General features: G+C 40.3%; 2 protein-coding genes across 2 annotated transcripts in view; one reads left to right on the forward strand and one right to left on the reverse strand.

The window, feature by feature from the left end:
- The window catches only part of LOC135168425 (uncharacterized), a 43,041-nt gene extending 22,418 nt beyond the window's left edge, over window positions 1-20,623 (reverse strand). Inside the window, exon 1 of the mRNA XM_064132599.1 lies at window positions 19,914-20,623. Coding sequence (XP_063988669.1) covers window positions 19,914-19,986 — 73 coding nt within the window. The 5' untranslated portion in view covers window positions 19,987-20,623. The remainder of the gene's footprint in view (window positions 1-19,913) is intronic.
- LOC135168415 (uncharacterized) overlaps window positions 1-25,632 on the forward strand; it is a 223,817-nt gene that overhangs the window by 12,564 nt on the left and 185,621 nt on the right. Inside the window, exons 3-4 of the mRNA XM_064132576.1 lie at window positions 6,459-6,603; window positions 21,824-21,972. The gene's annotated coding sequence lies outside the window, so the exon portion shown is untranslated. The remainder of the gene's footprint in view (window positions 1-6,458; window positions 6,604-21,823; window positions 21,973-25,632) is intronic.

Below are 25,632 nucleotides of genomic sequence, written 5' to 3' on the forward strand. Positions count from 1 at the left end.
TGCCATTCCCCTTCCCTCCCCCATCCTCATTCTAGTTCGTTCTGCCACCCTCCCCCCTCCTCCCTCGTCCTCACCATAATTTTTTTTTTCAATTCCATCCGACGACGGATGAATCGTACGTAACCTCAGTCCACGAATATCTCACCAAGTTTCCGCGTTACTCTGTCCTCCTCACTTCCGCAAAGGTTTTTATTTATCGCTTCATGCAGCACCGAACTTCTTGCGGTTCTTCCGTTGCCATTATCGTTCCCTCCCCCCTCCTTTTCCCCACCTACACCTCCCATTCACTCTTCGCGGTGCATTCTTTTAGCCAACTCGTTGGCTCCCTCCGTTGCTCGACCAGACACGTACCGTCTGCCCCTGGCACAAGTGTCAATGCCAGGATCGAGTGTTGAAGTTTTTTCCTGTTTTCAGGCGTTTTCCAAGATTTTTTTTCCCCCCTCTTCTCTACCCTCCGTATCTTTTGTCTTCCTCTTGCTGTCATTGCTCGTTTATTTTTCCCTCGGTTTTAATGACAAAGAGTCCTTCACTTGTTTCTTTTGTATTCTTTCATCGACGAAAATCCTCAAGCGACAGCCGTGAATACCGGATTCAACGGAGACCAATTGATTCAAAGTCTTCCACAGGATACCGTGACAGTGGCAATATCCGTTCTCCTCTTTCATTCAATTCTCAAACACTTAACGGAAAAGAGGGGCGGGGGGGGGGAGAGGTGGGGGGTGGGTTGGGGGCTGTGTGTTCAATTGAACCATCTCCCAGTTTAATTGGCCTACCAACTACCTCATAGTCGCGCGTGTCCCATTCCGGTAGCACTCACTCTTTCTTTCCCTTCGGTGTGAAACAAATTCAATTTTCAAAGCGACGCAGCTCTCCATAGGCCCGTGCGAATTGCACAAAAAAGTGGAGGGCGAGAGAAGTTGAAACGGGGTGAAAAAAAAAAAAGGGACACTGAGGTGGATAAAAAAAAATAAAAAAGTCGGGGGAATGAGAGTGGGAGAGGTGAATGGTCGTTTGGTACACTGTACGCGTCTCGCTTTTCGACCTGTTAATGTTCGACGCGAACCACGCTCGGAGGGGATTTAATTGGCACACGCGCGAAATTGCCGAGTGTGTCGGATGCTTTTTATTTTTTTCACCTTCATCCCTTTTTCGTGCATTGGTATATAGATCGGCTTAAATAAATCACAGCTGTTGGTTTTTCTATCTCTCTTAGGTTTTAGTTTGCTTCTCTGTTTGGTACTTCCCCCAGGTGTGGTTGCAATCAATTTGAGACTTGGCTAGGGCCGCTGGAGGAATGGGAGGAAAAAGGATATTCTGGAGTAGCACATTGTGTTGGTACGGGTTATACAGGGAGAAAAGAATGATCTGTTATTTCTGGATTGTTGTTGTTTTTGGGGATGTGCAGGGGAATCAATTCGAGGATGGCCTATGATGATGGGAACTGGGTAGAGGTTAAATGTGCGGAACTGGATTTCCAGTTGAAGAAGTTTGCGTTTAGTGCATTAAAACAAGAGGTTCATCAGAAACATTTAACATTCTAGCTTTTTGCATATTTTACACTCCATAAAACATAACTTTGTAAAGGTAATTAATGTTTAGGGCTTTCCGTATCTTTATTATTTTGTCGCACATCCTCTCATCGAACCGCCAGGCGTTGGGCTTGTTCGCATACATAGATGGCATTAACTCGAGACAAAAGCCTTCGAACACACCCGCTATGGAATATCTATGAGACATCCTCCCGGGACTCGGGTGCATTCTTATAGAAATCCCCTTATTTTCAGCGAGTTATTTTCCTACTGGCGTAACCACGGTGACGCATGACCTCAACACTCCATGTTCTGTTTCATAATCATCCTCTCGTTGCTACCGTCAATTCTGTCTTTTCCATTCTCTTTTCTCCATGGAATAATCGTCTAGAATGGTGCACAGCGGTCGGAGAAATGTACGAAAAGAAACTGAATATACAGAGAATTATTTTCTCAAATCAGGAGCAAACGTTCGTTAAATCTAGGGCGAGTAGTTAAAATTATACACTTCAGAGACATTCAAGCAATTCAGACGATTTTTTAAGTTCATTGAATCGATTAAAAAACTTGATGAAAAATCGACGAATTATTTCAAGGAGCAATTCACCACAAATTAAAACTATAAACTTTCAATTACGAAATTCTTTGAAAATTCTGCAGAATCGCCAATTAACGAAGTTGTACAAGTGCAGGCAATAACGTTGAAAAGTAAATGAATGAGCCAAGTATTTCCATCAATTTACAAAGAAACATTTGAAGTTGAGTACATTTAATTGAACTCAAATCAATATAATTTTCTCACTAACGATATTCAATAATTATCCCCTCTTCCCTGTGTCTCCATTAATTATCAAAAACCAAATGAAACATTTCGATAAATCCACCCATGACAAATGGCCCCCTCCCCCTTCCACATGCAAATACGGTATTGACCAAATAGATTTACCGGATAATCACCTGGACAACAGATTCCATCAATTTACCTCCTTCTCTCCTGGTACCATGAAAAAGTGAAAAAGAATTAACAACAATTGCCACCAGTACTTTCAATCTCTTAAAGTGATTGGATTTAAGAGCCATCGGACACTGGTCTGGATTGTAGCATTTGTGATAATGAAAATTCCCCTCAGCAAAATTACCCGTGAGGCACTTCATTCCATTAAAACGTAACCCCACTACTTGGTATAAAATAAAAGCGCAACAACAAACGCCCAAGAAGAGCATTCATTTACATTATGTGGAAGCTTCGAGCGGTTGTTGCATTCAAGCCCGATTGCGTCTATTGGTGCCTGGAGCACCACAAGGCGTTACGAGTGAGTGAGACAGTTGGCAATGAGACGACTTCTGTGGCCATGTATATATCCAGTGCATTTAACTCAGGGAGAGAGAGAGAGAGAGAGAGAGAGAGAGAGAGAGAGAGAGTAAGGGAGATGGTGAGTTAGTTGCTATTTTCCACTGGCTACCAAGGATGGTGGCAATTGTCCGGGCTTGGTATGGTTGTGTGTGAAGACCAATGTGTAACTGGGGATAATCCATTGTGGAACGAAGAAACGCTTATTGCTTCGTAAAGTGACGATAAATAATGTGTATGGTGGGAAAATTGGTGCAGGCTCTGGGGTGAACTGGCTTTTTAATGTGGAATGAGCTGGAGAGAAGGGACTATGTATCTTCGGCACTGGTCTAATTACAAATAAAATTATAAATAAAATCAACTGCGTGGTTATGAATACGGTATGGGAGACATTTGTGGGGATTTTATTGGTGGGAGTGAATTATTTTGTTGGATCGAATCAATGATTTATTGGTTGGTGATCGTTAGAGATGTGCTTGATTAAATGCGCGATTTGAGCGAGCGGGAAATTGACGATTAATTCGCTTTGTGAGGAGGAATGGAGTGCTATGGAGGCTGAAAATTATTTTTGTTATTTTATTGCTATTTATTTCGATTTATTATCGCTCCTTTGCTTTTTCATTTATTTAAATGTTAATGGTAGTTGAATTTTTTAGTCGAATGGTGGAGAAATGGGTATAATTGATGGTTTTATGTGGATATAAATTTTTTAAGTGGCTGAATCATTTAAAGAAATATAACGATTTTAGATTTGCATTTTAGATTGGAAATAAATTAGGGGTAGGAGAACTGTTGATGATAGTTCATCTATAAAATCAGCTGAAGAAAAATCACTTGAATAGATCCGTGTTATTAATTTGAAATTAATTTAACAACGTAATTCAGTCGATTTAATTTATTCCATCAATAAAAATGACGCATTATTCAGCTGCATAAACTCCAGTCCTATAAATACGACTCTCGGCCGCTGGAAATAACACATAATCAATTAATTTTTCTCGTTACGCTGAGAGGGAAAAAAAATGACGCATGATACACTGTTATAGAACGGTAGGATAATTTTCAACAAACTTTTCCCTCCATATATGAGTAATAATCCCAAGTTGCCGCTCATTTGATAGTTATTAGCGGAACTAATCAGAAAATGCACCAACACCTGCCAATCGCCCCCTGGAGTATCTATATCCCGATTTGGACGGCCCGTTATACTTAATAGTTCACGTTCAAGAGAACGATGTGAACTAGGCCTTTTGCGTTCGTTCAGCATCATCACTCGCTGAGTTATTAATATTTGCACATTTAGTTCCGTCAGCTTTCCAGATTTGATTAACCAACATTCCAACTGGTTGGATAGTTATATTAGTCAGTGATTCAATGCAGTCGGATATTTGAATCTCAGACGTTTTGATCGACTGTGTAAAGTTGTCGTATCGTGTCGTTATCTTGAAAGTCTATCAATTGGAGATCTTGGGTACCTAAAACGTGGAAAATCGGTTTAATGTTCAGGGAAATTTGACATTGCATGTTTCCTTTCTGAATTGAATCAAATATCGTTCCGAAAATTACTGGGAAACTCCCTAGTCTGTTGTTCTTTTAGTACCAGTGAATATGCTTCCCATCACTATTCAACAACTTTGAAATCTCGTTAATGAAAATCATAATTTTATTGGCAAAACTACTGCAAATATTTTCCATTATTCGGATAACCGGAGGAAATGGCATTCTCTCAAAAGCATACCTTATTCAGTGGTAAGCAGAAGCAACTGTGGCTCCCCCAAAAATGGAATGCAATTCCTCGCTTGTTATAACTTTTCTCGCGTAAACTCCATTTGTAGGATATAAAAAAAAAATGTAAACATCCTCACTGCACCGAGATCAAATAAATTGAAATAACAAACCTTATTCATTTCCAACGAATGGAATTTACGCTCAGCCGACAAATATTTTTCCACTTCTCATACTTTTGAATTGATTTAATTGCAAATAAAGGAACAATTCTCTCCATAAATATCATGGAACACATACAATCGTAAATACATTCGCGATTTTTTTCCCCCCGGCATTTATTTCGTTTCGCTTTATTCCGTTCAGCTCTATTTTCTCTGTCATATATTTTTTTACGGTTTTACGAGACCCTCGAGGCGCACCCCTATTTTTCTAAGCGCACCTCGAGCTTACAGAGACGCTACGGCAGAGGGCGGTAGTAGAGGGCGTTGGAGAAAATTGTCTAGAAAATTAAAGTAAAATTTTCATTTTGGAGATACAATAAACCGGGATATTTTCGCACGATCTCACTTCTCCCTTTAGCAGATCTTTCATTGAACATTTCTCGCCGTGAGAGACTTGAACGTGTGTTCGAATCCCGTAGAAAGGAATATTCAAGTATAATATTGGAATTTTGACAGTCACAAGCGTCACATGAAGAAAATCAGAAGTATAAACGTTGTAAATTTAAATATTGAGATTGGTTTCTGATAGAGATTTTATAGCAGTCAGACATGATAATGCGATGGTAATCTCTCTGGATGGTCCGCCATGTGTCACAAATGAAATACAATTTCCTGTTCGTTATGTTTTCCATGTAAAAACTCGTTACCTAGAAAATGTGTAAACATCCGTTGCAATAACGAGTTAGAATAAATCGAAATAATCAACTTCATTAATTTCCACCGACTGAAATTCACGTTCAACCAACAAATATTTTCCCTTTATCCAAACCACCGAATTGGTTTAATTGTGAAGAAAGGACTGCAGCACGCCATAAATACTCGGGAACACGGTGCCCCATAAACCTCCCACGGGGTCACCCACAGTCCTAAACACATCCGCGATTTTTTCCCCCTCGGCCTTTATTCCATTTCACTTTATTCTATTCTGTTCTGTTCTATTCTCTCTACCATTACTTTTTTTTTTATGCTTTTACGAGACCCTCGAGGCGCACCCCTATTTTTCCGGGAGCACCTGAAACCGACAGGGCCCCCATCGTGAAGGGTGCCCAGCTCGGTGGATGGGCAGGGGGTATGAGGGTGGGTTTGGTGCGCATAAAAAGAGTGAAAACACCCACGAAAAGCGATTCCAGCAGCCGGTGCCATATGCCAGAGCACTAGAACACTGTGACACATACATAAACGTGGGCCATTCAGGGGTAATGGAAACAGCGGCCACTGGTACAGACCGCAAGGTGCTTCAATTCGTTAACCGATAATCGCCCACTGCTATAGCATTTGTATTAGACTTATTCTCAACGAAAAATTATTAACTTCTGCGGATAGAATAGCCGCTGGGTCTATTGTCATAAAAATTCTTTCTCATTTTACGGAGCACTGGCTCCTTTTTTTTTTTTTTCTTTAAATTGAGTTTTCATTGTCACACTTGTTTCACTTGTGAAACCGGAGAGAAACGTTGGTATGGAGTGAGGTGGAATTTAAAAATGGAAAGAAAGTCGATGTGAGAAAATAATAAAAACCCATGATTCATATTTTTGTTCATTTCTACCTCGAGGAATTTTTTTTTTTATCATCTATTTTTCAACCCCACCGACTGTGATTTAATTTTTTTTTTCCACTGGCATTTTCTAGGAGTTTTTCCAACGGGGCCACAGCTATTTCCAGCAAAATTGCTGGGTGGGTTATACTTCTCTCTGGTGTGCCCAAGCCAGCATCCTAGTCGGGCTCATTATTAGGAGCCGTCGAGTGGAAGAGAGCACCCGGAGGGAATGAGATGGTGAGTGAGAAAAATTTCATACCAAAAACGTATATACGGACGGAAAACTCTCGAACGTTAGTTTCTATAAAGTGTTATTAGCAGAACCATAATGCAATTCCGGGGATGTAGAAAGTTACGCTTTTCCGGGTACGCATACGGGGCTATTTTCCTGTAATCGCGAAATTTTTTTTTACCCCCTTTTTCCAATTAGTTTGGATGGCCGTTGAATGGGATGGAGGACCTCGACGTTTTTTTAAAGAGAATCACGGAAATTTCTGGAGAATGTGTCGTACTCAAGTTCATTTAGAGCTATGAATCCTCACTCGTAGCCCCCAACAGTTTGCGTCAATTAATATTAAAGTAATGGTCAATAATTTTGGAACTTTGAGGGTTGTTGGTTTATGAATGCAAAGTTTTTTCATTTAGGAACTCAAGGATTCTTGTTTCAAAAACTTTTCGTAGTTGGTATAAATCGATTTTGGGTAATAAATATGCGCACACTCCTCTTCTGCATAATAATCCATTTCTTGCGATTTCTTTGCCAATATGCGAGGGAAAAATAGTCAATAATTGATAGGGAGATACGTCAAACCATCGATCCATTCTTGACATTTTTCAAGAGTTTCAGAAGATAATTAATTTCTTCCTCATATTCGTGTGGTGATTTTTTGAAAAATTTCAGTTCATTCGTAAATTTTTTAATTTTTCTATTGCAAATTCTGGACAGTTGATTGAATTGGACGATTTCAGAATTTCATTCTCCATTCGGTGACGGCTTTTTCGCTCCCAAAATTAGGTCAGAAAAAGGCCATTTCCGTCCGACCCCATCGACGGAGGAAAATTACGGTAATTTTGCCCCTTCACGTATCAGATTGATCTAAATGAAAATTGTTCTCCACCCGCTCAAGCACACATGCCCCCCCCTTCACCCCTCTCCATTACCGAACGCATACACCACAATTTTCCCACATCGCCATTTGAAAATTTCACTCCGCCCATTTTTTTTTTCTTTTTTTTCATCCTTTTGAGTGAATTACGCGGTAGGTGGATGGGGACTCACCAAGTAGCATTGGAGGACGTATAAATTGATGGGTTCGCCTGGTACATAGAGTGCTGCCAGAGGGATAGCGTTGTACACCCCAATGGAAAGTTTGTTCCAGCGTCGTAAACTGGTTTAGCGAAAAACGGCTCAAGTTGGGAGAGTAGTGGTCGCACCGCCGTAACCGCTTGGTCTTTCGACGTTACCGCGCTGCAAACCCCCGGGTCTTGTATGTATATACTGTCCCCATATAACACAGAAACGGTGTGCTTTTGCCGTTGGTATACGACCCAAAGCTACTGATTGTGATTTACCACGGAGAGGTCGAGCAAAGAGAGGGAAGCCAGGGTGGATGCGTTTGATCCCGTAATTGAGTCGTTTCTCTGGCCGATATTTCCACGCTGTGGATACCACCAAGCCTTGTTCACAAAACTTATCTCATGGATTGACTCTGGGAACAGGTGATTGGAGCTTTTTTCTGGTAACCGAAATTCAACGGACGAATATTGCCGGATTATTGAGGGTTATCGAATGACGAAATGATCTGATTTAATGCGCAAATGTCACCCACTCTAGCCGAATTGAATGAAAAAAAAAACAAATTCCAAAAATAATTACAGAGTTTCGAAAAACAACGAAAAAAGCTCCGTAAAAATTACCTCACGATCGAGTAAAAAATCCGGAGGGATCGAAAACAAATTTCAAAAAAGTGTAATATAGTTTCAGAGCTGAGTCGCCAGTCTCGGCAATGAGTTAATAGGTTTCCGGGGGGTGACACCCCTTACTACGATCAAAAAAAAAATATTATCGAAATATCCAGAAAACTTTCCAATAAATCCTTTCACCCAATTTAAAAGCACCGGGAGAAATTCTTGTACGAAGCGGACACTGGGGTTTTTGCAGCGGTGCAGAGAGACACGCCTTACACCGAAGACGTATTCCCTCGCGTACACCAACATAACCTTAAAGGTCTGTGTGACCCGGAGGAATTGCGGGGGTTGAGGAACAGGGGGGGGAGGTACAATTACACGGGCCATGGACTCTGACAATATGTCCCGAATTCTTGCGGTCGGTTTCAACCTCTTTTTTTTTTCCTACATCTTTCCTCCCTCCCCCTCTCCCTACCGCCCACCCCTTCTTCTCCCTCACCCCTTTTTTTTCCCATTTCTTTTCGGATCTCTGTCGCATGAACCGTTCGAATGAGTGTAAAAAACAAAGACCATGGGAGTAGGTGGTCCGAGTGTTATTGCGTCGATCGGACTAACGGATAAAGGACGATTTGAAGGGTCAGGAGGGTTAGAGGGGATCACTGGGGTGGGGGTGGAGAGATTCGGTAAAGGTAAAAAGCTTTCTCTCGTGTATTCGAATCCAACTGATGGCGTTCGATGAGTTTAACCGAGGGACCTATCGCGTGTGCACAGTTGGAAAAAAAAATGCGAGAGTAAAACGTGTGTGTGCGGAACGGAGAGGGGCGGGTGGGGGGGGGGAGTGAAAGGGGATAACGTCTATCGTGTGCAAATGCGAAGCGGTCGTTAGCTCACCCTCCACCCCACAGGCTACACACCAAGCCTGAGAACATTTTCCCGGTGCGATCAAACCCAGAATATCAAGCTCTCAATGCTTTTCTATATCTATAGCTAGGGTAAAGAGTCAAATGGAGAAAAAAAAAAAAAAAATTGGTTGAGTTTGGTTTCCGGCCTCGTTTTCGGCTACATCCGGCGTATACCAGAGGGGAATTCCATATTGATTTGCAATTTGGCAAATTGATAACTGCGGCAGATGGGGAGCCTATTGATTTGCAGTTGAAAACGCGTCTGTCCGCTGTTAAAGTCGTTTCGTGATCTGGTGAAGGGGGGGAGAGGGAGGGAGGTTTAAGGAGATTGAGGGGGAAGTGTTTGTTCTATTTGTCGATTTACGGAAGTCAATTGTCACGATTTCATGATTATCAGCATAGTAATTTTTCAACAATTTTTTTTCTCGATTTATTGGAGTTACAATTCTTCCTCAATCAATAAAAAATAAGTAATTAGTCCAAATTAATAAAAAAAAAACGGTCTGGGTGCGCTTGATTGTTAGCTCAGCAGTATCGTTTTCTCTATTGAATATCACAAGTCATCCGATATTTTCCAATGAATATCGTCAAGAAGATACTTGCCCTTCTTCATCTCTTTCATCCTCAACTCCTCGTTCTTCTGTCGTTTATGTTCAAACGCGACGAATTGAGATTATGAATTTTATCAAGACGGAGTTTGTGCGCCACCCCACTCCCTGAGGGACGTGAAAGAAGTGGTAGAAGGTATCGGTGATGAAGGGATGGGCGAGGGGGGAGGGGGCTGAGTGAGCCGAGCTAAAGAAACTCACTTCGTCGCTCTTTCGATTATTCAGCAGAGGGGGGCGTGTATGCCTTAAACGTCAGGGGGCGAGTTGATCGCGTCTCACCCAGCATTACTTTTTTACCCATTATCGAAGCTTACCTTTTACCCTCCCCCTAAATTTTTTTTTCTCTACCACCCCCTCCCCTGTACAATGTTAAAGTTCGATCTTAACGCGTCGATCCAGCTACGTTAGCTGAAATAAAGAAGAATGATAACGACCTGAGAAGGGTGCAGTGGAATGGGGTGGGAAGGGATGATAATGAAGATCCGTGAATCTGGCCGGGGAATGTTGGAAAATGGGGGGAATTCTCCTCTTTACACATCCAACCTGCACCAACCTCTCCCTATTCACCCCCACCCCACTTTCCCCATTTGCCCTTTATGTCTCTACGACTTCTAGTGAACAGAATTTCCCTCCCAGATTACCGAGTCGTCTCCTCGTTTTTGCTCGTTTCTGGACCTCTCTTCCACCCCCTTCTCCCCCTCCTCCACGTCCTCCTCCTCCCCCCCCAACCCTCTCCCATTGCCCTCAGTCATTTTCTCTCCCTCTTTCACTCTTAGTGAGCAGTTTCCTATCCTCATTTAAAATGTTTCTATGGCATTCCTGAAGTCATCTAGTCATAATAAAGGAAAATATATGGACACTGGAGCTCTCTCACTTGGTTTTATGCAAGTCCATTCACTTTTGAAGGTATAACGAATGGCACGCCATGGGGGAAGGAAAAAGGGGTTGTGAATTATGGATGCATAAAATGAGGTGATTGAGGGAGATATAAATAGTGTAATGTCAACGTAGTTAGGGGCATTATGGGAGACTCGGTTTGATAAAATAATTAATGAAACTTGTACGAGATGAAATCGGTAGACGCAATTAAATCTACGTTGTCTGGATGTTTGTGAATTGGGTGGACGATGGGGGGGGGGTGAGGGAGAGGGTTATGGCAAGTCGTTTCTGGGAGTACGTGGAGGATCATTCTGGTGTATAGTGCACGTTATTTCTGCATCTGGGGGCACCACTGGACGCTCTGCGCTTTGGTTAATGGCATCAGTGGGCCGTTGATGACCATCTCGGGGGATCGATAAGCAGGTTTTAATGTTTTTTATGGTGCGATGGGGGAAGTTGGAAATGGCACAGGTGGAAAAATTATTTCTTGGACTGTGAATGTGGCGACAATGCATCCATGTGTGCCCCTTAAGAGATAAATTATTCACTAGAAGGATGAATTCCTCGGTACAAGTAATTTTCAATTCGGTGGATCATATTGAGATGTTGGAATTTAAATCTAAACATTTCCATTGCTTCACTATTCTAAAGGGGTTTGTGGAAGTGAAGGGAGTGGGTAAAATCTGAAGTGTCAGAGAGAATTTTCCCCTGAATATTCTATAAGACAAGGAAACCTAGTCGGATTCACTGTACACCGGGTGCATGTAAAAATTCTCTTTCTCGTTGAATCTTCAAAAATTTATGATAAAATGAAGTTATGCGACAAAATCGCGAAAGTACATTTAAAATCATGGGAATGCAAAAAATATTCTCTCTGTGTTAGTGTGGGAAATTGTAGAGAGAACAGGAATATTGGTGTTGTAAGGAGAAAAAACTGATTAGAATAATTTAAATTTTATCATATCACCCGGAGAGAGAAGTTGCAGAAAAATTATCGCACACATTTTTCAGGGGAGATCTACCGGAAGGAGCACTAAAATGTACGGTTGCACCAATCACTTTTCAGATACATCTGGGGTTAAATCTTCATGATAAAATTAAAGATGCTATGAATTTTCAAATGAAATACGATTGAAAAAAAATAGTGCTGGTTGTTAAATTTTCCGGTGATTCACTAGAAAACGTAGGAAAAATTATTGTTTCACCGGACATTTCGTCGGATAAAGGGAGAGGGGAAGGGGGGAGAGAGGAGAGAATTCTTTCACAGTCCGGTAAAATCGAAGAAGTCGTGAAATTTAACGAGAAATACGAAAAAAATTATGACAGTGACTGGCAAAATTTTCCGGTGCTCCATCAGAGTTTTAAGACCCGATAAAATAAGTGCCTTTATCCCCCTTCCATAAGGTGTATAGCGCTGTATATTTTCCTGTCAAACGTTTCTCATATATTTTCCGCGCATTTCTTTTTCAATGGAGGGGGGAGGGGGAGAGAGATGATAAATACGTGACATGAAAAAACTTGGTCAGAATCAATCTAGAAAATTCCTGCATTTTTTTCATTGTTTATTTGATGCTGTGACAACAGTTAATTCACACTCATTTACATTATTAAATGAGAATGTGAAGATGAGGGAATTCTGTGTCTATTGTTCCTCGAAGCCGCTGATATTAAGACATCTCGAAATACTTGTACTCATTATAAAATTTACTGAGAACAATACCACAAGTAAAATCCCGGAGAAGTTTGAAAATTCGCGCTCCTCAAACATTTAAACATTAAAAAAATCCTAAAAATCTTGATAACTTCACTGCAAAAAAAAAATAACAGCATCGACAGGAGTTAAAAATACCCTTTACCTCACCAATTCATTCTTCACCGATTACAAAGTTTTCATTCACGCGTAAAAGCATCAAAATTCCCGGGAGACGTATCCGAAAATACTTAAAATTCATTCCACACATTCATAAAATTCACCCCATCAAAAAATATTTTTCAACTCGGTAAGAAAATCCACTCTCTCTCCAGAAACCTGAATAACAGTTTACTGCAAATTGAAGTGGATTATGCGACTAGTGAGAAAAAGGTTATAATTCGTGGTACTCGTGCGTCTGCCATGTCCCGACCTACATCCACTCGTCTCAAGACTCCCCCAACGAATGAGAGAGAGACTCCCGGAGACGTTGATATTGGGTTAGAAAACGTTTCCAAGTGGAAGTAATGGTAATCCTCGGCAATTCCCCTTTCAAACGCGACCAAACTATCTCATTGCCGCCCCTCTCCCTCCCCCCCCCTCTTCTGCCCCTCCCCCATCCACAGTGAAAAGCGAAAGGGGCAGGGGGGGTGGGAGGGAGCGATGGAAGAGGGTGGAGGAGTATATTGGTGGGGTCTTGGGGTACTAAGGCAGAGACGAGGTATCAAGCAAGGCTTAAGGGAACGTTATGACATTGGAATCGTAGTCGAACGACGAGGATCAACTATGGGATGCCTGTCGACGTATATATGTGCCATTAAACCACCGGGATTTCTCTCATTCTCCTCACAAGTCGAATCAAACTGATCGATTTAACTTGAAATGGGGTATGCGAGGGAGGCGATAACTCGCGGATCGCTTGGGGTTGTCAAGGGATAATCAAACGTATCAGTTTTTTAATAATACGTTTCAGAATGAAATTGCTGAATTTGGGGAATAGCTAATATGAAGAATTTCAAAAAAATTTTTTGTGTCAGTGTGTTGAGTTATTTGAGCATTTTGTGCCGGACTTTCCAATCGTTCGGGAAAAATTACGGTGCCACTTGTGGTCGCAGTGGTGAGTCATCAGACGAGTGGTTAAATTTTACGGAACAAATCGTAGAATTTACGTGGCTATTCGTCCAATTTTAGTTTCGACTCACACTTTTTATTGAATTTTACTTCGCTCGGGGATTATGTTTGGGAACATAATTTTTACGTTTTTTTTTTTGATAATTTCATTTTTTTACGGCGATGGCACACTAACTTTTAGGGGGAACATTCACTAGATTGGCGAGAATTTCTCGCTCGGTGTGTATGCGAAACCGGTGAATAGGCGTCTGTATTGTGGTGTGAATAAAAAATCTATTGAGGTGATTGGGGGAATGAGAAGGCTGCGTTATCCGATATTTGGCGTAAAAAAATCATATTTCCCTGATGAAAAAAAAAACTACCAGTTTTCTAGGGCGACAAAAATACGGAGAAAAATTCTCGTGCAGTTCGGAAATTCAATTTACCAGCTGTGTCGATGAATTTTCATTAGGAAAATCGTTCAAAGATCGTTCGATGATTTTTCTAAATACTTTTGACAAATCTTCGACAGTTAAATAAAAAAAAATTCGATGCGTGAAGGCAGAGTAATATTCACGGTTAACTCACGGTTATTTTGCGTTATGTTAGCCCTCGGGCTTTTACTCATATGTAACTTTATGGGTATCTGTATGATCTAAACATAATGTTTTGAGGTTGAAATAAATATGGTATAGGCAAGAGCAAGTGAAAAAGCCAATTTAATATCCCACTATTAAAGTGTCATTGTATAGTTTCTCACGATTAGTCTGGGCTTTAGGACATCCTCCGTACGCACAAAATCCCATGAATGATGCGTCAGTTAATTAGCTACGGCTATAGTTCGGACACAACTGATGACCTGAACTGAAATTAAATCCAACACTTAGTGCATGCAAAATGTTGACGATCAAGAAAGATGAATCACCATTTCTTCCAGTCAAAATAATTAGCAGACCGATGTGCCCGCAAAATGGTTACGAGAAGAGGTGCTTCAAATATGAATGTTTCAAGTTGTGAGAAGTTACATTCCATATAACTCTTGGAACTTCTCTCTCAAGTGCACGTGTAACCACCTCCCAGTATCATAAATGTTGGTTGAAAAAGTCGTATGTACATCACTCCAAGCGATAACAGATCTAGAGGTCTCACGCACTAGCAATCTATCTGGTCGCAACTTTTCAAAGGCACTTCCTCTGAATATCTTTTACATTATCAAATGCGTCATCGATAATTACGACAAATTATTTTTCCGGCGAAGTAATTGGATTCTGTGAATAATGCGATGATAAGAGGACGAAATAAAAAGACAATCATTCGAACTGGGAAATTACGAATAGATCGTGAGCTCCATCTTCTGTTGTCCATTTTATTCTCACACTTTCTGAGACCCAACTCTTGTCTCTTGATACCGTAAAATTGATAAATTAAATATAATGTTAAGATGTTAGTTGATCCCATAATACCGGATTTTAAATCACATCGTCCGCGAATAACGAGATTCTGAGGTATTGAGAAGGCAACTTGATAACTATAGTTCAGACACCCCCTACAATATCGTCAGAAAAGTTAATTGAGGAAATGATTCACCGATGCTCGACACCTCATACATCATATTCATTCCCATGTTGAGGGAAAATCCCACCGAGGACAGATGAGAATTGAGCGAGTGTGACAAGATAACGCGATGTGATTCCGTATATACGACGAGCATCTGATGAACATTTGCGTGAATCCACACGGGTAATTCACATCCTGCATTTCCCGCGAGGCTACATGGCTGAGCCAACGGAGAAGAGGCCACTGTGCAGCCAAGGGGGCGTGAATAAATCGGTCGGTAGTGAGGAAAAAAATTAAAAAAAAAAAACCGGAAACCCCTCGCGCTTTTGGCTGAATTCCCACCGTGCCCAGCACTCTCAAGTGGCGTTTCCAACATTTTCCTCATTCTTGAAGTTGTACAGTAGGTTGAAGGGCTCTGCCTAGATTTTCTTTCTCCCCCGGATTCGTCCGCAGAAGTGGAAAGAGAGTACACTAAGAAAAATTTCACTGAAATTCTCTCGTCATCGCGGAAGAACCTAGCAAACCACTAGTTCCTCTTTCTCACTCACTCAACTACTCGGACCCCATCGTTTTCCTCCAGTATTTTCACAAAAACTTTTCAAGCGGCTCGTAACTTTCTTCGTTACCCTCTTTTCCTGTGACGTCAACATTATTCTCGTATAATAAGGATCCGAGGAGAATAACTTTCACGTTGGACACAGTCTCTTATCATCGCCCAAGAGTTTTCACAACATATATATGCACATCTAAGATTGTTGATTGCATCAACTCACTCACTCAGTTTGTATTTTCATCCCTTATCTCTTATCAAATTGAAATGACTCATCTTACTTCTTCGATTTGCAAAGTTTAACCAACAATATTTGTCGACATGTGCTGTCAATTTTTTTTTTCAATTCTGATGGAACCAAACTTTAGGGCGGCATTTTTTAAATTTATTTTAAAAAGTATGAATTTTTCTGTTGGAATAAAATACGACTTAAAAATATTTAAAATGTTTATCCAGTGGCCTCAGGTGACTTCAGGGCGTTTAATAAAATACTCCTGATAATCATGAGGAAAATTATAAATTTGACAGGGTGAAAACAATTTTCCCAACCGAGTAAATGTTTCAACTGTCGCAAAATCATGTCATGCACATGTTAAAAGGTCGTACTTCACTTAACCATCACCGCTTCTACCGAGAATGCTGAATATTCTTTACATTCAACATAGAGGGATGGGGGGGGGGAGAGGGGTAACAAAGCTTCGTAAGACTTGTTACTGGAAAATCAAGACCTCACCACCCGAGACTACCAAGTGAATCACGTAATTTCAGCTTTTCTACCGACGGCACACACACAGCAATGAAATCCCCTCCTCCCTTGATGCGGGGAGACCAGGAAGGTTGGACACGATTCCCTCTATGGTACCGTGGTAGCACTGGGTACGAATTGAAATTCTCTCGTCGCGCACTCGCGATATTTCATCGTCGTTGAAAAAGTGAATAAAAAGCAATGAAAAAATATCAGGCACTGCCGACATTCAGGTAAAAATGAAAAGTGTTTGATATAATGCATGTGATATCATATGAAATTGTTGGCACGTTGCACTAATGACGATTGAAGCTCGAAAAAGTTCCACCAACGGGGTAATAAATACGTGAAACGGAGGGGGTAGGAATAAGAAATAATGAAATGACAGAGGAAGTGAATTCTGGGTAGAAATATTATTTTTGGAAAAATTTCGTTGAAATAAATGAGAAAATTGTGACGTCTGACGGTCGGAGTCTGTTGATTAATTCAATTAGTAACGATTCCAATTATTTAACGCAAAGTGCTAGGGTTGTACACAGGAAAAAATTTGATAAAAATCGCAAATGGAAGGAAATTTAATAAAAAAAAATGTCATTCGGAGGTGAAGTTGTACGAATGGCCACGTAAATTCTAGAATTCGTTCCGTAAAATTTAACCATCCGTCTGATGGTTCACCGCTGTGAGGACAAGTTGTTCCGTAATTTGTCCTCAGCCATGAAAAAATTTTCTAGAATAAAACTGAAATAATTCCCGAGTTTCATAAAAATTTATCGAACGTTCAGGAATTTTTACTTTTGAAGGGACGATAAATGTAAACGTTGAATCGTCAGTTCGCTGCACCGACGACTACCCAAACACGAAAAATCCCCATTAACTGGCCATATCTGGATAAATATACCATAAGGAGGGGAAGTATAGTTGGAATGCTTAATTACTCAATTTCTCACAACAAAAAAACTCGGTACATGGAGAACAAAAGAGTCCCTCGGTTACCGGAGGGCGTTTGCCTCCCTTTTATTTGCATTTTTTTTTATAACCCCTCACTCTCTCCAACTTTTTTCAAACTCACTAGCAGCATTACTTCTACCCGTGACACTTTAATTATGGCCTTGTATAAATCTCGCGGGAGAAGACGCGCGCGCGATAGTGAAAAGCTTTTTCTAACGGTGGCGCTGATTAATATCGCGATACCCCTCGCAGGTTATCCTCTAACGAGACGATGAGCCGAGAGGAAAAGCGGATGAGTAAAAATGGATGAATGTCTAAACTATGACTATGAGAAAACAAAAAAAACAATGACGGGTGCATGAGAAAATCATGAGTACCCGTTCCGGAAAGTTGACGTGCAAAACGGCCCGTGCAATAAACAGCCAATGGACCCAGGTACAAGTCCAACCGGGAAGTCAATCTAAAAAACTTGAAATAAAAAAAAATACAAATTTTTTTCTTGTTGAAAACATTGATGAAAGGTTGTCTGTCATCGACCTCTACCGCGAAGTCATGTCATGTTGGCAATATTGACGTGAATTGCGCCGGACTGGGCACAGTATTATTAGAAATAGTTGATTGGCTTTGCGTTTGTTTATTTATTCGGAATTTTTTCTAATGAAAATATTTCGATAGTTCAAATCGAATTTGTTTGGATAGAATTTTTTTACAAAAATCATTTCATCAAGATTCTGTCGTCTTCCTTATATTCGTCGAGAACTCGAGTAAAAACCGAATCGGCTCGAACCGTTTCACCAGGTCTTTAGGAAATTTCTGCAGGAAAGGGAGAGGGGGGTAATGTAAATTGTTGGATGTAGGATATATATCTTCACTTCTGCATTTTGTTAACGTATTAAAACCGCGTATAACCTCTACGTTTTCATCCTGAGACGATTAAGTGGAAGTAACGTATTTCCAAACGATTTTCATACGTCAAAGGATAACCAAAAAGTGAAAAAGCACGAGTATGATTAATTTCACATTTACGATGGGAAAATAACTTTGATGTTGAGATTGTAGAAGGGTTTATTCTCCTCTTTCACTTATCAAAGCCGTCTCTAAACTCTCAATGGACGGGGATGAAACGGAAACGCACAGAGGAGATTTCAATTCGACGGCCAGGAGTCGTTATACGTTACTTTGGTGTTTTATGTTTCGCTTTAACCTTTCGTTCTATTTCATTCGATGTACCAGTTGGAAAATAGTGTATTGAGTCCTGTCAGATTCCAACTGGTGCCATGGTTTCAACGGGTGATACGAGTTGGTGATGCAAGTTTTTCCGCTCTCTTTTGGCCATTGGAAAAGTCGCGAAGACTTCTCTCGGGTAAAAGTTCCTATGTGCACATGACTCAGAGAGTTCCTACGAGATATAGGAAAATTCCAATGGGGATAAAGCCGGAAAGTTTCTACATTCGGATCCCATACTCCCTTTACTGCTTTTCACTTTTCTGAGGTTTCCCTGATTCCACCGACAAATTCACTCTTTCTGGTTCATCCCGCGAACTAGATCTCAACGGTTTTATGTATTTTTAATGAAAAATGTTATCGACTTATGATTTGACTGGAAAGTGACTAATGAGAGACCATTCACGTGATTTGTGAGTCCGATTTATCGATCCACAATCGAAACTTGTTTAAATCCAGAAAATTAATCTAAAATTATTTATAAAATTTCCAAGGTCGCGTTCACAACTGTATAACTTTTGGGCTTCACGGATATTCAACTTTTTCCAGTTGAATATTAATTTCTAATGCTTTTGCGAGGCTTCAAAAAATCCAACTTTTCCAAGTGTTCCCTCGCGGCCCCCGTTGTTCCAGTCGCGAATAATTTGAAAAAATGTTTTCGCATTAGCTTTGGTACCTCTCCCATTTCTGAGGTTTCCCGGAGCGACCAGAGGAAGTAAAAAAAATAAACTCGAATTTCCCGAGCTTGAATCGGGGTCCGGATTTGTGGGAGTTCTGCGATGTCAATGTTTTCTTTCCTTTTAACTCTTCAATCTCTCGCTTCGTCGCGCAACCCAACTCACGATCCTTCTCATTTTGTAAATAATTATGATAATTATGGAACCACTGGGCAAAAGGGTTCGTTATACTGTTAACTTCTGCATGAATTTGATTAATAAAGTTCAAGACAGGGAACGGCTTTCGAAACTTTCAAAATTTTATCTAAAATTGTTTATCATACATCATTCATTAAAATGTTCCCATATCAACTCCAGTACTTTTCACTTTTCTGGTACTTTTCTGATGCGATTGTAGAATTGAGAAAACCCCAATCTCTCGGGTTAGGACCCCTTTTCCCAAATTTAAATTCCCTTTGAATTTTTTACTTTTCCCGGATTATGCAGCGAGCCAACTTCCCATGTTTATTATTCAACAGATAATTATGATATTCATAAAGCCACTGGGGCAAAGTATTTCGTAATATTATAAATTTTTTCATAAAATTGATTTATAAATGTCTAAATAGGAGCCTTTTAAAACTCGTCGAAATAAATGTAAAATTATTTTCAATACATAATTCATATTGTCATGTCATTTTAATCTGAGATTAGATAAAATACTTGTATTCCACACACTACGATGATCAACGCGCATAAAGGAATCTTACCGGTTGCAACAGCAAGAATGAGAAGCGATAGATCAAGGGATCGCGAGTTCCGGCGTCTCGCGGTGCTTTTCATGATTTCTCCTTCTGTTTATTTATTTATTTTTATTTATTTATTTTGTAACGTGAGCAACGGTGCAACCGCCTGTCGGTGCACCACTCCGACTACCGTGTAAACGGGTTTTGTATAGACACGTTCAATCACAAGATCATAGTTTATGTAATAAAACACTCAATGGCGCCCACCACCCGGCAAAATCGCGGGAGAATATTGTGGGGAAAGGAGTGCCACTCGTGCGAATTATTCTCAACTCCCTTCCCCCTAACTATTTATCTATATTCAATTTATTCTATTGAATAAATGTCAAAGCACTTGCACTTCACTTTGTTACTTATACGGCCTCTCCGCCTAGCGCGCCTTTTTTTAAATTCCAACAGTTTGAACTCGCGTGGCTGAGGGCTCGCATCGGAAGCCCTTTTCTACTCTAGAACTCGGGCTAGAGCTCGACAAATTTTAATTCATCGGTGGACAATTGTCAAGTCAAATTGACGGGTCAATTTTTGAAAACTGAAAATTTTTTAAATCAATTGACTGCACGACGTATTGCAATAGGTTTTTTTTTTTCGTTTCGCGATGTTAAAAAAATTTTGAGCGTGAAAAAGTCGACCGAGTTTTTGAGTTTCGTATACGACGCTCGAGTCACTACTGAATACCCGCCGCAAGTCCTTTCGTGAGCTTGCAATGCGTCGACTCGAGCCGAGACGGTGGGCCACAATTTCGCGCCGACGCTGTTTCAACCCCCTCAGCCTCACAAACTGTGCAATATCGTCTCCAGCGTTGGGGGTTATATGTTACATATGTACGTATAGATATGCTGGGGTGGGCTCTCTTTCGCTGAGGAGAATTCAACCGGCCATTGGATATCCCTCCTAACATACAGCACCGACATTGATGATTGATTGACGCTGCAACTTTGCGACTGATTGAATAATTTTTTTCCGCGTTTTCAATGGGGGCTGCCGCACTTTTTTCGGGGGTCCTGCAATTTTTAGTGGAGTGAGATTGATTGAGGACGGAAAAATGGGTGGGGAATTTCATGGGTCGGCAATCGGGGAGAGCTTATGTCCCAGGCAGATGCGTTTTTTAACGCAATCAGATTTTTTTCTTCGGACGAATCCTCCAAAAATTATCAAATTCGAACACCTGTTCTGCAATATCTTGCTTCGTGTTCTCGAATTATTTAAAAAAAAAATTCTTGAAGCATTCCGTGCAGTGAGTGAATACGTCAAAAATTAATATCACAACGCAAAGAAAAAAAAGCTTCACTCTTAGATATTAATCCATGTTATCTTCTCTTCTCAATTTTGCGAAATTTCTCTCCAATTTTCAAGGATTCTTGACAGTAATAATTCAATACTTTTATTTTTAATGATGACAGCTTCATTAATATTTACTCAGAAACCTCCTCACTTCTTAATGGAAATTTCCCGTCGTGTAAAAGTCAAGCTTTCTCACTAATCTCGGCCCATTCCGCCCGGTGAGCAAGTAAACAGAAATGCGAAAAAATGGAGGATCGTAATGTGAATTTATAAAGTGCGGCCTTGAAAATTTCTTGGGCATTTCACTTTTATATTTATTGTATTCATTTTCATCCACCAAAGTTAGCTAAAATTCAGTTTATTCATCAATTAATTCTTCACAATTTCTTTTTTAAAATTCTGGGCATGCCCTCTACTGAGTTCAATTGAAATATTAATTGACAAAATATGATCATTTGGCTTTTTGAATTCATCGAGAATTTCTATTACATGGAGAAAAATATTTCCAACTTGAGAGGAATGTCTTCTGCAGTCAAAAAGACATTTTTTTTAGTACAACCGTGTACTCACCAATGTACATTTTCAACTTTCAGGTATTTCTTCGCAGTCGAAGGAGAGTTAGACGCCCTAAGTTGAGATGAAATAGACGTTTTAAAACGCTCAATATCTCTGGAAGAAACTATGCGAGTGCTGAAATCAGTTGCATTCCAGAAGTCAAGAAGGAGCCGGAGAATCCCGAAAGGTAAGTCGAATTTTCCATTACCAATCCCGAGTTGACGACTTTCCATAAGAGAAAGAAAGTTTTGAATAATTCGAGTTCTAGTATGAGAAATTCCATTTCCAAAGCTCGTTAATTTTTCCGTTGATTTTTTAAAATTAAATTTCTTTGAATACGTTTCGAATGATCCACAGCCGGTACACGGTGGACATTAATGGTTTCAAGACAACTTCGTTTAAGACATTAGACACAAAAGTTTGTCTAATTAGCGAAATTCCCAAAGTCAACAGATCTAGTAACTTTTTCAGCGTCAATCCAAGACAATTAATTAATTAATTAGGGCGGTTGCGATTTTTTTTCTCGAACTGCATTTTTAACGTCTCTTAATTTGTATACAAATGAATCCTCTCCCGTCATGGGCTATCAATCCCTAGGAGGCAAGCAATGAAGAAAGTCATTTATGATATCAGCTTCGCGGGGACAAGTCATTGACCTCATTGGGGAAGAAAATATTAAGAAGTTTTTGTGGTTTATTAGATAATAAATAAGGGCCACATAACACTCAATAAATAAGAGGGAATTAACACACGGAGAGAAAAATATGGCAACAATTACAATAATTTATGGGTAATCGGGTAGGGAAGCTCCTTTTGTGGTCATCTTTATCCCAAATCCAGGAAAAAAAAAGAGAAAGAAAAGTTGATTTTGATTCCTTTTCTGGCAAAATTTACTTTATTTCAATGTTATTTTTTTTACCATTTTCAACAGCGATAGAATGTTTTTTTGGGTAACTGATTCGAACACCGGGGGAGGGGGAAACATTCCTGGGTAATGGGCATCTTTAATTGTTGGAGTCTTTCTCGGTAGTTGGGAAATGATTTGTTGGAGTGGCTATTGGTGATTACGCCGAGTACATCGTTTGTTGAGACTTAAACAATAATCTCCATTTTTTTACCTACAGATGCTCTCGATCATTTAATTGGTTAAATTGTAAAAACTTTGGTCGGAATGCCTTGTTGAGAAGAATATTGTTCTTCTACGAACGCTTCTATCCCATAATGAACAGTTCTTTTTTTCATTTTTTAATTAAGTGTACTGCGATTCAGTCATTCATAAAAAAATTACCTAAACATGTAATAAAATTCAACTTATCAATCAAAAATTTCAATGTCATGCGATGACTCTGGACAAATTCAATTTTCTGGGATTTCTTAATAATTTTCTCTAGAAGAGCCCGGAAGTTAATAAATTAATAATTACTCACTAAACAAAATGATGGTCAAATAGTTATTCGTTGGATAGCGCATGAGTAACTGATGCCACACGAACACGTGTGTTTTTAGTTTATGCGCCTGTTCATCGTGTTGACGGTTGTTATTTATTGTATGACTGCTGGACGCGTGTGCAACGTCTTATCTGGAGTCTGATGGTGCTTCTCATCTATCAGTGTTTATACGGTTTCATGACAAGTCCCCCGTTCCCTTCCGTTTTATTCAACATTCATACTTGTTTAGCTTCAAATAGAGTCTTGTTGACTTCAGTGAGCTCACCATTGATGCAGTTTATCATACACGCTGTGGTGAAATGTTTTTATTAGCACTTTTAATTACGGTATGTCTAGTTGTCAATAGCTTCATAACTGCCTGACAACTTTGAACTCGATTTCGCGTGATTGATGTCCAAATATTTGAGTACCCGGAAATGAAAATAAACTTCTACTATCATTCTATTAACAATAGAAAATAATATCAAATTAAATCATAATACTTGATTGGATTTGGAATGATGAAACATATTTCAACGTCTTCCTAATCCACTTCACAACCCAACTAGTTCCCCAGCAATTTGTCTCAGCGGACTGGGACAGTAGCGCTCACCAAGTAGTTTACCAACAGATACCCCAACCCCCTCAACCTTCAACTGATTGTGTTGAAACCATCCCCGCATTTCTTGACGTACTACTCCAACAAACGTATTCCCTCAAAATGATGGAAAAGAAAATTCAAGAAAGTGGATTTGGACTATGAGAAAAAGCTCCTGAGCGGGATAACAAGACCAACAGATAGTGTATCTCAAGGACTATGTTTACAATGACATTCACCACTTACCGCAACACCACCAACACCACCAACACCACCAATGCCCGGATCACTCACGAATGCAATACTGCGTAAATAACAATGACGGAAATGCTCGAGTGGAGGAGTGCACAACGACACTGTGCCAATAACTTCCTGCTACCTAGGTACCTCTTAAAAGCTGTCATTGCACGGCTGTATAACCAATGATATCAATTTGTTCGGCTCCATTGAGTCACCTATAAATTCCGTCTACCCAATGACTCCGTAAATTCAATCTTATCGGTGAGAACTTTCCTTGACAGTGAGCACCGGGAAATGATAAAAACAGCCGGATCCTAATCTCAATTATCCAATTTCCGTAGTCGATTGTGTTAGTGAAGTATCATAACTCGAATTGAAATTTTAATTTCATGTTTATTACAAATCGAAGCGCTTGCCCGTTTGACTAAAAATTCTATTTAACTTCATTGAGACTTCTATTGATTTTGAACCAAATCAACATTTAAGTTCCATCAAATCTCGACTGAATTTTCTGAACTCAACTGAAGATCTCTTTCAACTTAAATTAAATCAGTCTTTCATTTGACTCAAATCAGGTTCATCAATATTAACCTACAATACTTCAAATATGTCTTGAATAAACGTCAACTTCACAACTGTTTGCCGTCATCTTCCCTTCCACTTCAATTCAACAATTGATTCACACTCGTTATCAGTTTCACTCCCCTCTTTTCCCACTTCAAATTCGTCCCAATAACGCAAATATGCTCATTCTCACTGGTACGATATCACCAGATTAAACTCGAAAATTTACTCAACTCGCGATCGTTCATCTCCAACCACTGATTCCCCCCCTCCTTCACCCCTTAACACTCAATTCTCATTGTCTTATTACTCCCCACCCCCCAAAAACCACCAACTCCACCAACTGTGCCACCCACATCCCATTATTCTCTCCCATCTCTCTCCACAATTTTCAAAACTCACCGACAAAAAAAAATAACAAACAAAACCCAATTTAATCAGTCTCCCATTCAATCAATTCAGACCACCCTTCTCCCCTCATTCAACTCACCCCAATATCAACCCCAGTGATAACGATACTCCAAGACACAGAACACTCAAACAAATAATTCGACTGCCGAGTGGTAAATTGGAAAAGTGGAAGGAGTGGTGAGGACCAACGAAGAACAGAAGAGGTGAAGACTAACGTATTCCCCTCATGTTGTACCACCCTGTGGAGGTCGACATTTCCAGTCGGTCTCCACCGCGAACTTGTCAAAGATCGATTCGTTACAGTAGTGACTCGGAGAGGAACGAAAGGCGAACGGAAGTGAAACACGTGGCGTCACGCTCGACAGCCGGCAACGAAACTTTGACATCGTTAGCGGGACGCCCAGTTTCAATCACTCCCAGGGGCAAGTGGGGGTGGGTGGGATGAAGGAGGGTGGTGAGGAGTGCCGTCGAGAAAGGGGGAGATGAGAATTTCTCGAACTCCTGGTTCTCGCCCTCCCCCGCACTGTTTTACGTTCACTCTGTCATCTCATTCTACCTTCACCTTCTCTCAACCATATCCCCTACGGTATTTCTGTCAACGGGCGAA

This window comes from Diachasmimorpha longicaudata, chromosome 13, assembly GCF_034640455.1.
Source record: "Diachasmimorpha longicaudata isolate KC_UGA_2023 chromosome 13, iyDiaLong2, whole genome shotgun sequence".
Classification (NCBI taxonomy): Eukaryota; Metazoa; Arthropoda; class Insecta; order Hymenoptera; family Braconidae; genus Diachasmimorpha; species Diachasmimorpha longicaudata.